The 16,695-nt window shown below is 36.9% G+C and overlaps 1 protein-coding gene across 1 annotated transcript; it reads left to right on the plus strand.

Annotated features, from left to right (window-relative positions):
* Window positions 1-209: 209 nt before the first annotated feature.
* Window positions 210-15,182, plus strand: LOC109010070 (clathrin heavy chain 1). Its single transcript, XM_035683194.1, has 30 exons — window positions 210-560; window positions 1,660-1,864; window positions 2,606-2,694; window positions 2,830-2,908; window positions 3,084-3,211; window positions 3,777-3,875; window positions 4,004-4,112; window positions 5,769-5,848; window positions 5,928-6,155; window positions 6,242-6,307; window positions 7,220-7,336; window positions 7,484-7,681; window positions 7,838-7,954; window positions 8,079-8,138; window positions 8,473-8,559; window positions 8,719-8,802; window positions 8,992-9,126; window positions 9,230-9,292; window positions 9,372-9,476; window positions 9,586-9,698; window positions 9,796-10,048; window positions 10,236-10,372; window positions 10,460-10,738; window positions 10,818-11,820; window positions 12,061-12,546; window positions 12,639-12,809; window positions 13,057-13,242; window positions 13,620-13,742; window positions 14,304-14,414; window positions 14,664-15,182. The coding sequence occupies exons 1-30, from the start codon at window positions 516-518 to the stop codon at window positions 14,823-14,825; spliced, it is 5,118 nt and encodes a 1,705-aa protein (XP_035539087.1). The 5' UTR covers window positions 210-515; the 3' UTR covers window positions 14,826-15,182.
* Window positions 15,183-16,695: the final 1,513 nt, after the last annotated feature.

Raw genomic sequence — 16,695 nt, forward strand, 5'->3', positions numbered from 1 at the left:
TTATTATATTTTATGTAAAAATTTAAAAAAATTATAACGATGAGATGAGATGAATTGATCGAGTTTCTACTTTCCTAAGCCGAAATATAAGTTGGGTGGATCCATTTTATCCCGGACCCGGAACCGACCCGGCATCTATAAAACCAATGCAAGAAAAGCAATGCCTCTCGTCTCTAGGCTGGCACATCTTAACACGTCTCTTCCTTTCTGACGCTGATTTTTTTTTTTTTACTTGTTTTAAATTTTGTTATTTCATCTCTCACATGCTTTCCTAGTGGCTTGTTTATGCCATCTCCGCTCCTCTTTACACTGTTGCAGTCACCTTCACCTTCCACTCGTTAATCCGAAATTCGCAGCTTGGATTTCTCCCGTCTCGCTGTAGATCTCTCCCTCTCCTTCCTACGGAGGGTTACAGGGTTTTGTCGCTGCTTCAGATCTTGCAGCGATTCGAATCCACTGTGAGCTTGGATCTGCTTATCCATCGGTGATCTGATTACATCCACAGCTGAGCCACCATGGCGGCCGCCAACGCTCCGATCACCATGAAAGAGGCCTTAACTGTCAGTTCTCTCCCTCTCTTTTTCACTACAGTTGCAATGATTGCTCTTATAGCTTTGCGAAGAGTTTGAAACGATAGCTGTCTTTTGAGCTGAAACAGCATTGATGGCATAATTACGGTGGTTTAGACGTTTAGTTATTATTATTTTTTGTTCAATTTCGATTCTACGTCAAATACTGTGCTATGACTTCCGCGATTCACTAATCTCACAGTGCTTTTAATGTCTGGTTTGCATCATATTTTCGATGGATTTGAAATTTCTGATTTCTACTCAGATCTGTAATTATTCCATCACTTTCTCGAAGTTGATTCATAATTTGTCTCATAGGACAACTTATTAAAAAAAAAAAATTGTCTCATCGGATATAATTTCACTATCTATTTTCTGACTGCATTTTTTTTGTGACAAGTTAAGTTCGTTATAATCAAGCATACATGGAGTATACATCAGATTTATTTAATTAGATAAATTAGATGAAGAAAATCGTGCAAGGTAAAACTAGAATAACATAAGTGAGCTTCCATCCAATGGTAGAGTGAATTGAAAACGAAATCCTTGAGGCCTCTCTAATGCGTTGTGCTGTCTTCAAAGCTTCGGTCATTTTTTCTTCTCCTTAATACACAGCATCATACAGATCGGGATCATTTTCAATAAGGCCTCACTATGATGACTAACAAACTGTCCTTGCCGGAGCATTAACCAATCTGCTACCCTTCTAGCACCATCCATTCTGGCTCAAAAAAATACAAAACAACTTGTCATAAAGTGCTAGCAACATCACAATGGAGTAAAGATGATCTGCAAATTCCCAATTCCTCTTACACTTACAACACCATTCTATCACCAGAACATGTCTCTTCCTTAAAGTATCTATGGCAAAGATATGATGTGATCTGATTTGTATATATCCATTCATTAAGTTGGAATTAATCTATAAACTGAGTTACCAAGCGTGGACTTGTGAGATATGACATGGTTGCAGTTACCTAGATCTGTGTGATGTTATCTGATTAGTATATATGTGATCTAATCTGATATGATTTCATGAGCAGTAAATACAACCAGAGTTCTGAACTGTTATGATTTGATGTGATTGCAGTTACCCAGCATTGGGATTAATCCGCAATTCATTACATTTACTCATGTTACTATGGAGTCCGATAAGTATATATGTGTGCGGGAAACAGCGCCACAGAATAGTGTTGTTATTATTGATATGAGTATGCCGATGCAGCCTTTGAGGAGGCCTATCACTGCAGACTCAGCCCTTATGAATCCTAATTCTAGAATCCTTGCTTTGAAAGGTAGGATTTGGTTATCAGTTAGCTATTCGCTTTATGGATATAGAATTGTGTGTGGAATTGGTACTATGATTGGACTACTATTTGTTGCTTCTTATGTCATGCAATCTTAGATCTTGGGAAATTTTGTCATTTATTGTTATATACTTTCTCCTTAACATGCAACTAGTTTAACGTCAAGCATGAGAGCTCAAGGATCTATTTTGACCTAAACATTGTGGTTGAATATGTTTATGTATGCAACTAGTTAAACCAGTGTGTTCATGCCTAGTTTTTTTTTTTTTATTGGCACCGGATGTCCAGGAACAGTGTCCCAACTAATCCCGGGGTGCACAGACTCTCGGCAAGGAGTTTCCTGCAAGTGCACCTCGGGTAATTCAAGGGGAAAATCCCCAGTCTGATGGCCCCTAGAGATTGTTCACATCCAAGGGGATTTGAACCTTAGACCTGTGGGAAGCATACCCCCAATCCCAAGGCCTTTACAACTTGAGCCATCCCCTAGGGGCTTGTTCATGTCCAGTGTTACTACTTGTTTTTCTATCTTTCCTCAACTGCACAAGTATCTTAGCATTCGAGGTTAAGCAAGAATTTAACTTTTGGCATGCACATTGTGGCATGTCCTAATTTAGCTGCATTTTATCTGTTACTTTAAAAACTAATATATGCATATTTATATTTTAGGTTTATGCACACTCCTATTATTCTCTGCACTCACATTGTTTTATCTGTGATATTTCTGTTAAGCCCAACTCCAAGGAACCAATCAGGATCATTTGCAAATATTTAACATTGAGATGAAAGCAAAAATGAAATCTTTTCAAATGCCTGAGCAGGTGAGAATTTTAATACGGTAGCTTCTCTGCTATAGTTTATGAGATATCTTTTTTATTTTTTTTTGTTCTGCGGGTTTATTTTGATACTTGAGATTGAAATCATTCCTGAATCAAGTCCCCATGCTTCCTGTATAGATCGTGTTTTGGAAGTGGATTACAGTAAAGATGCTGGGCCTGGTGACTCAGACCTCAGTGTATCATTGGTCCATTGAAGGTAAAATCCTTTTATTTAACCTATTTCAGTATACTTATCAGAAAACCTATTTCAGTGTCATGCTGCAATAATCTCAGGTTCTAAAGTTCTTGTTTCGGGGATATCTTCATATTTACCTTCTTGTTTTGTTCTAATTGTTCACTGTTATATGTTCCTCACTGCATATCTGATGTAGGTGATTCTGAGCCAGTAAAGATGTTTGATCGAACAGCTAATATGGCAAACAACCAGATAATAAACTATCGATGTGACTCTTCTGAAAAGTGGTTGGTTTTGATTGGAATTGCTCCTGGTTCTCCCGAGGTATGTTTCTGTTTTTCTGTTCATGCCCATTCAAAGTTCCTCGCCTCGTATCAATGAGATCTAGCTAAGATGACACTTCCTTGAACATGGTGTAGGTTGAGATTGTGGGTTTAAAATTCACTAAATGAATGTCTAATTTTGCAATAAAAAATTACTCAAGATTAGGATGTGCCCCTTCCGCTCGTAATAAAATTTTGATATCTTTACTCGGTAAAAAAAACTTGCCAATAAAAAGAGTTGGCTACATCAATGCTCTTTTGTATAAAGTACCTGATACCATCCAACATTGAATGAAGTATAGAGTGCTGATGTTTACGAGTAAAAACTCGTTATGGTGAAAGTGAGAATATGCGTGGTAGAACTACATTTAATGGAATTCAATAAGCTCCAAGCTCACTGCATCGATCTAGCTAAGTTTGCCTGAATGATATCCTAAATTTGGTTGGATGCTTTGCAGTCCATGATTAAACTGCCTGCCTGAATTTATGGTATTTTTTTCCGTGATAAGTTTTATCAACTGTCTTGGTATTCTTGTTTTGACTTCCTCATCTGATTTTGATTATAGAGGCCACAATTGGTTAAAGGGAATATGCAACTTTTCTCCGTTGATCAGCAGCGCAGTCAAGCTCTTGAAGCACATGCTGCATCATTTGCGCAATTTAAGGTGTGAGGGTTTCCCTTTCCTAATCCTATTTTCACATTTTCACATTTTTTTAAGGTAACAAAATTCATTAAATGAGTGCAAAAGATAGACAGTTTTATTGATGTCGATAAACTTATATGTTTTTACAGCTCCCAGGAAATGAGAATCCTTCTATTCTTATTTCCTTTGCCACAAAGACCCTCAATGCTGGACAGATTACATCAAAGTTGCATGTTATTGAGCTCGGTGCCCAGCCAGGTGAACTTGCTATTTCTATAACTGAATTTTATGAATAAAAACCACATCTTCCAAATAGAACCAAAATTCTACGAATATATTATCTTTGATTACCTATCAAAAAAAAAAAAAAAACTGAATTTTTATATGGGATGTAGTTAGTTTTAACTTCCTCATTCCAAACTCCATATCCATACCTAAGGCTTTCCCATTCCAGAAAATCTCTCGTTCTTTTAATATAAATATACATTCAGTTATGGATTAGGTGTTCTGGAATGGTAGCTGGAAGGAGGTATCTTGGTTGTAAAATTTATTGTAAATTGCCTAATTTACTTATAAAAAAAATTGTCTAACTTCTGATGGATTGGGTCTATACATGTTTTTTTTTTATAAGTAATAATCTTTATTGATGTGAATGAAATTAGGCAATGCCCAAGTACACAGGAAATATACTAAGAGAGGCACCTAATTACATGTTGCCTAGATGAAAAGATCAATTGTAAATTTTTCCCAGACAAATTTTTCTTTTGATAAGTAATTTTGCCCAAAAAACTTATAAAAAAAGAAACAAAAAAGTCCAGGACAGGTGTGGGTGTGTTGCAAATTGCCGAGAGCATTGGCATTGGACTAGCCAAATGCCAATGCATCTTCATACTTTGGCTAGGCATGAGTAAAATCCTCTACATTGGACTAGCCAAACCAGTGAAACAACTGAAGTTCAATATATGAGCTACAGTAAATTAAGCTCCCTAGTCATCTTTGGCTAGACACTATTCACTCACCAAAGTAATATTTTAATCATTTCCAACAACCATTATATTTTAATCTTATATCAGGTGCACAGGTTTTGAAGTTTTTGACCCATCATACATTATATACATAAGTGTTACCTTGCATGCCCTTTCTGTTTTGTAACATCTTACATCCATTTCAAAAATATATATGTTATTTTAATGTCTATATTATCTAATTATTTTAAATTCTATATTATCCATTTCAATTTTGATAAATAGTCTGTTATTTTCTACCTTATTCTATTTCATTTTTCAACAGTATGTAATATATTTTGCTTGGCTTTTGTGGCATCTGGTGGTTGAATCCAGTTTGAAGAAATATATGAAGTGTATTTGCAAAATATTACAAATAAATTTTTTTTGTAAAATATTATATTATTATTTTGACTTTACTAGTCCAATGTGGATTCACCTAGCCAAAGGTTAATGCTATAGTCAAAACTTGAAGTTCTAGCCAAAATTTAGACTTGGCAATGGCTAGGCCATTAATGGAGATGAGGAGAAAAATTATGGAAAATCACACTGGTTTAACATGGTTGTACTTTCAAACTATTGTTTGGATGCTTTGTATAAGTTGGGCTTGCTGTATGTAGTTCAATTTTTTTATTCTATGTTTGGGCTTGTCAAGATTGTATTGGAATTTATAAGAAGGAACTTGAGATTTATAAACATATCTGGTATCAAGTGGGAATCCTGGAGGCAAACTGTATTAATTTATAGAAATTTTAGGGATCCTTGAAGGCAGACTATTAGTTCACAGAAGTTGTAGCTATCATTGATATATTATCACATGTTTATATAGGTAAAAAGATTATCACATTTTCTACATCTGCAATTTTTTTTCATCCTTAATAACTATATAAATTTGCATTTTTTATGGTAGGGAAGCCTTCTTTTACAAAGAAACAAGCAGATCTCTTCTTCCCCCCAGATTTTGCCGATGACTTTCCAGTTGCAATGCAGGTATCAAAGTCACTACTTTTTGGTACTTGTTCCAGTAAACTGCTGCAAAATTAATGGTCATGAATTTTTTAATTCACAGATATCCCACAAATACAGTTTGATCTATGTGATCACCAAGCTTGGGCTATTATTTGTTTATGACTTGGAGACTGCTACTGCGGTTTATAGAAATAGAATTAGTCCAGATCCAATATTTTTAACAGCTGAAGCTTCGTCGGTGGGAGGTTTTTATGCTATCAATAGGCGTGGACAGGTGTTGTTGGCTACTGTAAATGATCAAACAATTGTGCCATTTGTTAGTGGCCAGGTATATTCACTGGCTTGCATTTTTGTTTGTTTTATTTATGGATAATTATTATTGTGTCTGCAAATGATATCAGTTTACATTTGCAGTTGAACAATTTGGAGCTTGCTGTCAATCTTGCCAAAAGAGGGAATCTTCCTGGAGCTGAGCAGCTTGTAAGCTGATTCTTTTTCCATCTTATAAGCTGATTCTTTTTCCATCTTATAATACTGATTCTGTTAGTTCAGAAAATTTGGGCAGATAACAATTAGAATCGATGTCAAAACTTAATAGTTATTTAAGGTAGTGATGCTAGCAAACATGCTGCAGTTTGTGATTTGCTAATGCTTTGAAATATTGGCTTTTTTAATGATCAAGGCACCCTCTTTATGCATGTTTCTCATAAAAGACTCTTTTAGTGAGAATTATGGAACAGTTTCAAGTACTTTGTAGATTTTGTAAGCATACTAGAGCTGCCTAGCCTAATAGTGGAGATAGTTGTGATTCATTTATGATGTTGGCCCCCCATTCTGTTAAAATTAACAGTGTGGCATGATTACTTCCCAAGAATAAAAAAAAAAAAAATGGGGTTTTGGGCTGTGGGAGTTGAGTTTAGCGAACCCCCATGCTCGGGAATTGTGTACCCCTCTCTTATTCACTGTGGAAATGGGAATATGGACATTTATTATTGCTGTTGCAGTTTAGACCCTGGGGTCTCCCAATGATAGATAAATGATGTTTTTGTTGCATATATGGATTGGTAAATATGTTTTTTTAATTAAATGTTTTTATTCTTTAATTTTTTTTTTATATGTAAAAATTTTATTCATCAAATGCAATAGGCGAAGCCCATGTACACAGGATGTATACAAAAGAAACACCTAAATACATTCTAATACTAGGAAAACGAGGACAAAAACTCATGGACAGCCCCTCCATTAAGTACTTTTATTTATGCAACAAAAACATTGTGGGCTTAGCATTTGAATTGCTGATTATCTGAATATATGCTTAGCGTTTGAATTATTTATTACTGTGTGCCTTTTTGTGATACCAAAAATCCGGGGGTGCTTCGTTTTGGGTCTCAGGTTGTCCAACGTTTCCAAGAACTATTTGCCCAAACGAAGTACAAAGAGGCTGCAGAACTTGCCGCTGAGTCTCCACAAGGAATCCTTCGTACGCCTGACACAGTTGCCAAATTCCAGGTTTTACATTTTGATTTTCCAATCAAACACATTTCATTTGTTGCTAATATTTCATAGCTTAAGAGCTTTGTTTTATGTTTCCTTCCTGAATGGAACATTTCCTGAAAGAGCCTTGGCATGTAAAGTTGGCATCTTGCTCTGTTTCAGAGTGTTCCTGTCCAAGCTGGGCAAACGCCACCTTTGTTGCAGTATTTTGGGACACTTTTGACAAAAGGAAAGCTCAATGCTTTTGAGTCGTTGGAATTATCACGCCTTGTTGTGAACCAGAACAAAAAGAATCTTTTGGAGAATTGGTTGGCGGAGGATAAGCTGGAATGCAGTGAGGAGCTAGGGGATCTTGTGAAGGTTTGATGTGCAATTTTAGATTCAAATATAGAAACACACTTCTGAAAAGAAATTACTGGTTACTGGTTTACCTTATCCCTATGCTGCCATGTTAGAAATTATGTTTTTTTTTTTTTTCCTGGTTGTGTTCATACTATTTATTCTGTTTCATTGTAGACTGTGGATAATGATCTTGCACTGAAAATATATATTAAAGCTAGAGCAACTCCAAAAGTCGTTGCTGCTTTTGCTGAACGGAGGGAGTTTGACAAAATTTTGATATACTCAAAACAGGTGAAGACATTCTTTTTTTTAAGTAATTGTTGCTATTGCTAATGATTGCATTATTATTATCTTCTTCGTTTTTTGTCAACTTATTTTGTGGTATGATTATATCATTGTTTCTTTTTTGCTTTAGGTTGGGTACAGTCCAGATTATCTATTTCTTCTGCAGACAATTCTTCGTTCAGATCCTCAGGTATTGCACTATTTCTCTCTGTGTTTGTATGTTTTGTTGTTTTAGTACTTGAAGGTTGAAGCTTTAGCAAATCAGAAATCCTATTGGAGCAAAAACTTTTCCTTCTTACCTATGTTTTCCATTCACCTTTTTCTGAATAACTTTGTGTTGGAAGTATAAAATCTTAAAACCATTTTTAATCAACATAATTTTAGCCCAGGACGGAGTTTATTTTCTGGAACTATAGAGCTAATACTTACTTTTGACATGTAGGGAGCTGTTAGTTTTGCATTAAGTCCAGGACGGAGTTTTTCTTTCTGGAACTATAGAGCTAATACTTACTTTTGGAATGTAGGGAGCTGTTAATTTTGCGTTAATGATGTCTCAAATGGAGGGAGGTTGTCCAGTTGATTACAATACCATTACAGATCTATTTCTTCAGGTTTGTTGGCTCTAATGGTGCTTGAGTAGATATATTGATTTGATAATAAGGATGTGTGATATTCCATTGTTATTGCTTTAATGTTGTTTTTAATCACTGACAGGCTTCATATGTGTAAATTAATTTTCATTTTTGCTTTCAATTCTGTGGTTTTAACAGAGGAACCTGATTCGTGAGGCAACGGCTTTCCTATTAGATGTTTTGAAGCCAAATCTTCCTGAACATAGTTTCCTTCAAACAAAGGTTCTCTTGATTCGCAACATTGTTTTTAAAGCTATCTTACTTTGGTTTGGATAACTGCTGCTGTTTTTTTTTTTGTATATGTCCTGTATACTTGGGCTCTTTTTGTCTCCCTTTTGATCAATAAAATTTGTTTACCGATCAAAAAAAAACTGCTGCTGTTTTCAGCCTGTAACACTATCTTTTATATAGGTCCTGGAAATCAATCTGGTAACTTTTCCAAATGTTGCTGACGCTATATTAGCTAATGGAATGTTCAGCCATTATGACCGTCCTCGAATTGCCCAACTTTGTGAAAAAGCTGGTCTTTATGTTCGAGCTCTGCAAGTAATCTCCTCTTGCAGTTCTTCTTGTTCATTAATTTCTCTTTTTTTTTCTGTACATTCATTACTCACATTATTCCATGTTAAACATTTCACTTGTGATGCAGCATTACACAGAATTGCCAGATATTAAGCGTGTCATTGTGAACACACATGCAATTGAGCCACAGGTTCCTGTACTCCAATGCTTTTATCTTTAGGATATGATGGAGTTTTTAAACTTCCTACTAACCATGCTGTTCTTTACAGTCACTTGTGGAGTTTTTTGGCACTCTGTCCCGTGAATGGGCTTTGGAGTGTATGAAGGACCTTTTGTTGGTCAATCTAAGAGGAAATCTTCAGATAATTGTGCAGGTAAACATCAATGTAGTGTGTTATGTGAAACTTATCTGAATGAGCTATTAAATGAAGCTTACTTATGCACTTATTAAAAAATGAAACTCCTGTATACTCGCCTGTGCAGGTTGCCAAGGAATATTGTGAACAGTTGGGTGTTGATGCATGCATAAAGATTTTTGAGCAATTTAAGTCATATGAAGGATTGTACTTTTTCCTTGGCTCATATTTGAGCTCTAGGTAAGCTACTTAATTGACAAAAAAAATTAATTTTTGTTTGGTGGGTCATGGAACATCCATTTTACTATTTTCTGATTCCTTCCAACGTATGGAACAGTGAGGACCCTGACATTCACTTCAAGTACATTGAAGCAGCTGCTAAAACTGGACAAATCAAAGAGGTTGAGCGTGTGACCAGAGAGTCGAATTTCTACGACCCTGAGAAAACAAAGAACTTTTTAATGGAAGCAAAGCTTCCAGATGCGCGGCCCCTAATTAATGTCTGTGACCGTTTTGGATTTGTTCCAGATCTCACACACTATCTGTACTCCAACAACATGCTTCGTTACATCGAAGGTTATGTTCAAAAGGTATGAGGTTTTTCAAGTGTTTTTTTATTTTATTTTATAGGTAATCAAGAAGTTTTATTCATAAGGAGAGAAGGCATAGCCCAATTTCAATGTTATTTTAGCACTTTGAACATTTGCAAATGTCTTTTCTGTTGTACGAATTTTACTCATTTCTTGTACTTGCGACATTCTGTGTTCCTTTGGAAAGGTGAACCCAGGGAATGCTCCTTTAGTAGTGGGGCAGCTGCTAGATGATGAGTGTCCTGAAGATTTTATCAAAGGCTTGATTCTTTCTGTCCGTTCTTTGCTTCCGGTGGAGCCCCTTGTGGAGGAATGTGAGAAGAGGTGAAGTCCCAACTCTATTTTCATCTCTTTGTGTTCCTTTTTCCACCATTAATTTTGTTCTCATATAGATATATATTTTTATATTAGGAATCGACTTCGTTTGCTCACTCAGTTCCTAGAGCATCTTGTGAGCGAGGGAAGCCAAGATGTTCATGTTCACAATGCTCTGGGGAAAATTATCATTGATAGCAACAACAATCCAGAGCACTTCCTTACCACCAACCCCTATTATGATTCCCGTGTTGTGGGTAAATATTGTGAGAAACGTGATCCTACCCTGGCTGTTGTGGCATACCGGCGAGGACAATGTGATGAAGAGCTTATCAATGTCACAAATAAAAATTCTTTGTTCAAACTGCAAGCAAGGTTTGTGTATTTTTTTTTTTTTTGTCTTACTAGGTGCAGTTGGTGCTTGAAGGCTTATTGACTCATACTTTGGTTGCAGATATGTGGTTGAAAGGATGGATGCTGATCTTTGGGAGAAAGTTCTTAACCCTGAAAATGTCTATAGAAGACAGCTCATTGATCAAGTTGTATCTACTGCTTTGCCCGAAAGCAAGAGCCCTGAACAAGTTTCTGCAGCTGTTAAGGCTTTCATGACAGCCGATCTGCCTCATGAATTAATTGAGCTCCTTGAAAAGATTGTGCTTCAGAACTCCGCATTCAGTGGGAACTTTAATCTGCAAAACCTGCTCATTTTGACAGCCATCAAAGCAGATCCATCTAGAGTTATGGATTACATTAATAGACTGGATAACTTTGATGGACCTGCAGTTGGGGAAGTGGCTGTGGAAGCCCAGCTTTACGAGGAAGCATTTGCAATTTTCAAGAAGTTTAATTTGAATGTTCAGGCAGTCAATGTCTTATTGGATAATATCCAAAACATTGAACGGGCAGTCGAGTTTGCATTCCGCGTAGAAGAAGATGCTGTTTGGAGCCAGGTAGCCAAGGCTCAACTCAGGGAGGGCCTGGTGAGCGATGCCATTGAGTCTTTCATTCGAGCAGATGATATGACTCAATTCTTGGATGTAATTCGAGCTGCGGAGGATGCAAATGTTTACCATGACTTGGTGAGATACCTTCTGATGGTTAGGCAGAAGGCAAAAGAGCCCAAGGTGGACAGTGAGCTCATCTATGCATATGCAAAGATCGATAGGCTGAGTGAAATTGAGGAATTCATTCTCATGCCTAACGTAGCTAATCTCCAAAATGTCGGTGATCGCTTATATGATGAAGCCCTGTATGAGGCTGCCAAAATTATATTTGCTTTTATATCTAACTGGGCCAAGTTGGCTAGCACTCTTGTGAAACTTAGACAGTTCCAAGGTGCCGTTGATGCGGCAAGGAAGGCTAACAGCTCAAAAACATGGAAGGAAGTTTGCTTTGCTTGTGTTGATGCGGAGGAATTCCGCTTAGCTCAAATATGTGGTCTCAACATTATTATACAGGTGATTGTTGCATTCTATATACTTCCTATGAAATTTGAAGGTCTAATTTTAATGAGCTTCAGTTATAAGTCTGAAATTCGGGCCCTTGCAGGGTTCAAGGATAACATTTGCTTTAGTGCTCGACAAAATGCTATATACACCCACACATTTATATATCAAGCAAATCTGCATGTTATGTATTGATAAAATACATATTTTTTCAACTCTCAACTCTATTTGCTGCGTGATGAATCTTAATAGGTGGATGACTTGGAAGAGGTCAGCGAGTATTACCAGAATAGAGGATGCTTTAATGAGCTAATCTCCCTTATGGAGAGCGGTTTAGGTTTAGAACGAGCACATATGGGCATCTTCACTGAGTTGGGAGTTCTGTATGCTAGATACCGTCCTGAGAAGCTTATGGAGCATATTAAGTTGTTCTCAACCCGTCTCAATATTCCAAAGCTTATACGAGCCTGTGATGAACAACAGCATTGGCAGGAACTTACCTATCTGTATATCCAATATGATGAGTTTGATAACGCTGCAACCACTATAATGAATCATTCCCCAGAGGCATGGGATCACATGCAGTTCAAGGATGTTGCAGTTAAAGTTGCTAATGTGGAGCTATACTATAAGGCTGTGCACTTCTACTTGCAAGAACATCCAGACCTTATTAATGATCTTCTCAATGTGCTTGCACTTCGTGTGGACCATACACGCGTTGTTGACATTATGCGAAAGGTATTACTTGAGGTTTATGCTCTTGTTGGAATCTAAATTATGACTCTTTGCTTGGCTCTAACTCTTGAGTTCTTTTTTTCATGTTATATCAGGCGGGTCAGCTGCATCTTGTGAAGCCATACATGATTGCAGTTCAGAGTAACAATGTGGCTGCCGTGAATGAGGCTTTGAACGGGATATATGTTGAGGAGGAAGACTACGAGAGATTGCGTGAATCAATTGATTTGCACGATAACTTTGATCAAATTGGCCTTGCGCAGAAGGTGAGATGCAATGATTTTACCTTGATGTTTTTTTTTTTTTTTTTGATAAGTAATAACTTTATTAAGCACAATGTAATAGGCAAAGCCCGAGTACACAGGAAGTATACACAAGAAACACCTAATACATTCTAGAACTTAGAAAAACGAAGACAAGAACGCGTTTACAGCCCCACCCTTCAGCCCCACCCTTGATGTTCTCTGTTAACTAGTCCAATTTCACTGGTCTCATTGTTATGTGTTTGAGCAGATTGAGAAACACGAGCTTCTTGAAATGAGACGTGTTGCTGCATATATATACAAGAAAGCAGGCAGGTGGAAGCAGTCCATTGCATTGTCAAAGAAAGACAACCTTTACAAAGATGCCATGGAGACAGCCTCACAATCTGGTGACCGTGAACTTGCGGAAGAGTTGCTTGTTTACTTCATTGAAAAGGTACACAGCTAGATCCAAACAATTTAGATAGTTTTTTTGGTTGGGTACACACTTCTATAGACACTAATTATATCATGAGAACATTCTCGCTCATAGTCAGGTTAGTTTGCAATGTTAGTTGGGTTGGGATGTCTGTTCTTCCTCCTCCTTCGGTAGTCCTGGAGTATATATGTCTGCTTCTATGAACAATCTACTTCCCTGATTTGGAAAAACGCTCTCTCTGTTCCCCTCTCTCTGTCAAATTTATTGCTTTTACCTGTAGTCTTCAAGCTTGCTATTTTTGACACCTAGTGAGCGAGGGTGTTGATATTCTTTTTTATAAGGGCGTAGATAATGTGTTTTTAATTTTATATTTTTATATCAATGTGCTTGTGCAGGGAAAGAAAGAATGCTTTGCTTCATGCCTCTTTGTTTGTTATGATTTGATCCGGCCAGACATTGCTCTTGAACTTGCCTGGATGAATAAGATGATCGACTTTGCTTTCCCCTATCTGTTGCAGGTGATTTACTTACTCCTATTCCATTATCTTTTTCCTGTGTAAGTTTAGGTCTAGGAGCTTAGCATGTTGTGCCAAATATTACTTTTGAGCTCTTCTTGCCACGTGGATCTAGGATTGGTTTTTCTGGATTCCCACATGTCACAGGTTCGATTTCCCCTGGGGTCAAACTGCGATTTAAGTGGAGGCCATGGCAGTGGGTTGTTGTGGTAGTCTCCCCAGGGATTTAGGTTCCATGGGTGAGTCAATCCTAAGGGCTTTGCCGTGGGGCTGTTCCCCCATCATAAAAGGAAAAAAAAAATGTTTCTTAACCAGATCATGCTTCTGTTGATTGAATCTTTTGATTATTTTTATGGTGCCAGCTACCTTGCTAGTAAAAGATTTTGTGTTATATGAGTACATAATTGTGTTCAATATGCAGGGAGTAAGAACGGAAAGTTTTGAAAAGCCCCGCCCTGGGAAGTGTGTGTGTGGGGGGGGTTGGCGCAGGGTGTTGTAGAAACATTTCCCTCCTATTTGGAATCTTTTTTACAAATAATCTCACATTTTTCTTTGCCTTTGTAGTTTATTCGAGAATACACGGGCAAAGTTGATGAACTTGTGAAGGACAAAATTGAGGCTCAGAATGAGGTTAAGGCTAAAGAGAAGGAAGATAAGGATGTAATTGCGCAGCAGGTAATCATTTTAAGACTGCTAGTCTGTTGATTTTTGAAAATTTTGGTCATCGTCTAGGGCTTTCTGAGAGTATTTTTATCCTCATTGCCTGTGTGATGGGACTTTTTATATTCTCTGGGTTTATATATCTTAGTCACATATTTCCCCAATCAAAATTTTAACCACTGTGTTGTTAGTTTTCCATTCATTTTTTTCTGTTCTTTTATTTGCAACTGATGAATAATTTAAGCATTGATTAATGGGATGCAGAACATGTATGCTCAGTTGCTGCCTCTAGCTTTGCCTGCACCTCCAATGCCAGGTATGGGAAGTGCACCAGGAATGGGAGGTTTTGCTCCACCACCACCTATGGGTGGAATGGGGATGCCTCCTATGCCACCCTTTGGCATGCCTCCAATGAGCAGCTTCTGATATGCAGGCAACAAGTTCAAGCAGCTGATGTTGAGAACATAGGGGCGAGGACAATCTAGCAACATGCCTGTGCTATTCTGTGGAGTTTTGGTAACTCCTTTTTTTTTCTGTTGCAGTGGAGGTGTAGTTCGAATAATTTTTTTTTTTTCGGTGTATAAGGTTTGTGGATATCTGTGTAATATTCTTTTTGTAGTAGAGGCATTTTTTGGCTGCTGATAGAGGGCAAGCCGCTGATATTCTGTATTTTACTATTTTTGTTATGGTCTAGGAATCGTTCATTTATAATACGATAAAAACCCTATTGGTCATCAGCTATTATTTAGATATATATTATGGCGTGCTTTGATTTTTTTTAAACGGATGTATATTCGATTTGGTGTCCTTAATTTCTTTCTTCAAGCATCTGTATTCTTGGCGGCTGTAATATCTTCTCTGGGCAGTCTGTTGCGTGGGTATCATTATTCAGCCACTCACCTTTGTCACGCACCAACGTGACTGACTAGTGAAGATGGCAGTATCTCTGTATCCAGTCATTTGTCTTCAACTCAACGGTAAATCTGTCCTACTGATTTCTCTCGTTTAAAAGGCGAACTTCTTTTTTCTTCTTTTTTGGTTTTCTACGCTTTTCTGAATTAACTTCATTTTATCTGTTCAGTTGCCGACATCGATTGCATTTTTTAAGCTTATTAACTAGGTATGTATGTTTTAAAATAATCTCAGTTGTGAATCGAAGTGGGTATTGGATGGTGGAAGAAGACAATGGTTGGTACTTGCTTTATTCTTGAGTTATTTCAGCCTAAATCAGAACCCTCAAGGCGAATTTGTAAGTTTCTTTAAAGCAAGCCCAGATTACAAATCTTTGATTTTATGATTCTTGAGTCGCAGAAGGGTTAGCTCGGTTTGGATTGACAGGATTTTCAACTTATTTCATCTCATCATTATAATTTTTATAAAATATAATAAATAATTATCTTTTTTAAATTTTAAAATAATAATAATATTAAAAAATATATTTTATTTGACTTTTATCTCAATTTACTATCCAAACCTAACTTAAAAGTTTTTGTTTTCTCTTTTATTAATGAAAGAATTGGGTCCTAGATTCAATTTCGGTTACTTTTATAGAAGTGAAACCAAATGTGTTAGATCGTTGTCGGTGGTCAACATTTCCTGCTTTGCGTGCTGTTCTAACTTCAGAAAAGTTAAGTCGCCAAATAAAAGTTGAGAGTATCCTAAACTCACTGCTTGGAATTCTTATTTCAAGTGGTCCGGCATGCATATCCATGATAGAAGAGAAACTTATAGCTTGCTCTTGTAATGGTCTCCATAAAATGACTTTAGCTTACATTTTCATCGTGGTGGATCCATATCTCAGTGCCAATCTGTGCGCTAAAATGCCACCTTACCTCGACGGATTGATTTTCCATGGGATGTTTCAATGCCCTTAATTAACTCATGGGGATATGATACCATGCTATGCCACACTTTGGTGATGCCAAAATCAGCTCTTTGCTTAGGTTTGTTTAAACATATATCAACTAATAATATTCCATGATCTCAGCTTGTTTATTGTGTGGTTTCTACAAGGACCCTTCGTAATGTTCATGTCTTTTTGGTTCTTCTACATTGCCAACTTGTCCAACGTCAGTCATTCTAATGTTGCAGTTGAATTCATCATGCACACCTTTTGTTTTCTCTTTTTTCTTTTAGCAACTCGTTGCACGCATAGATTTGACACATTTTAATCGTGGATTTTATGTCCATACAAATCTTTCCACTTTGCTAACGCAATGATGGGACTCAAAAAGCGTGCACTCAAATATTCTCGATATTTAAAAGTATAAAAAAAAAAAAGATATAAAATCAAAGA

This window comes from Juglans regia, chromosome 12 (genome assembly GCF_001411555.2).
Source record: "Juglans regia cultivar Chandler chromosome 12, Walnut 2.0, whole genome shotgun sequence".
In the NCBI taxonomy this organism is placed as follows: domain Eukaryota; kingdom Viridiplantae; phylum Streptophyta; class Magnoliopsida; order Fagales; family Juglandaceae; genus Juglans; species Juglans regia.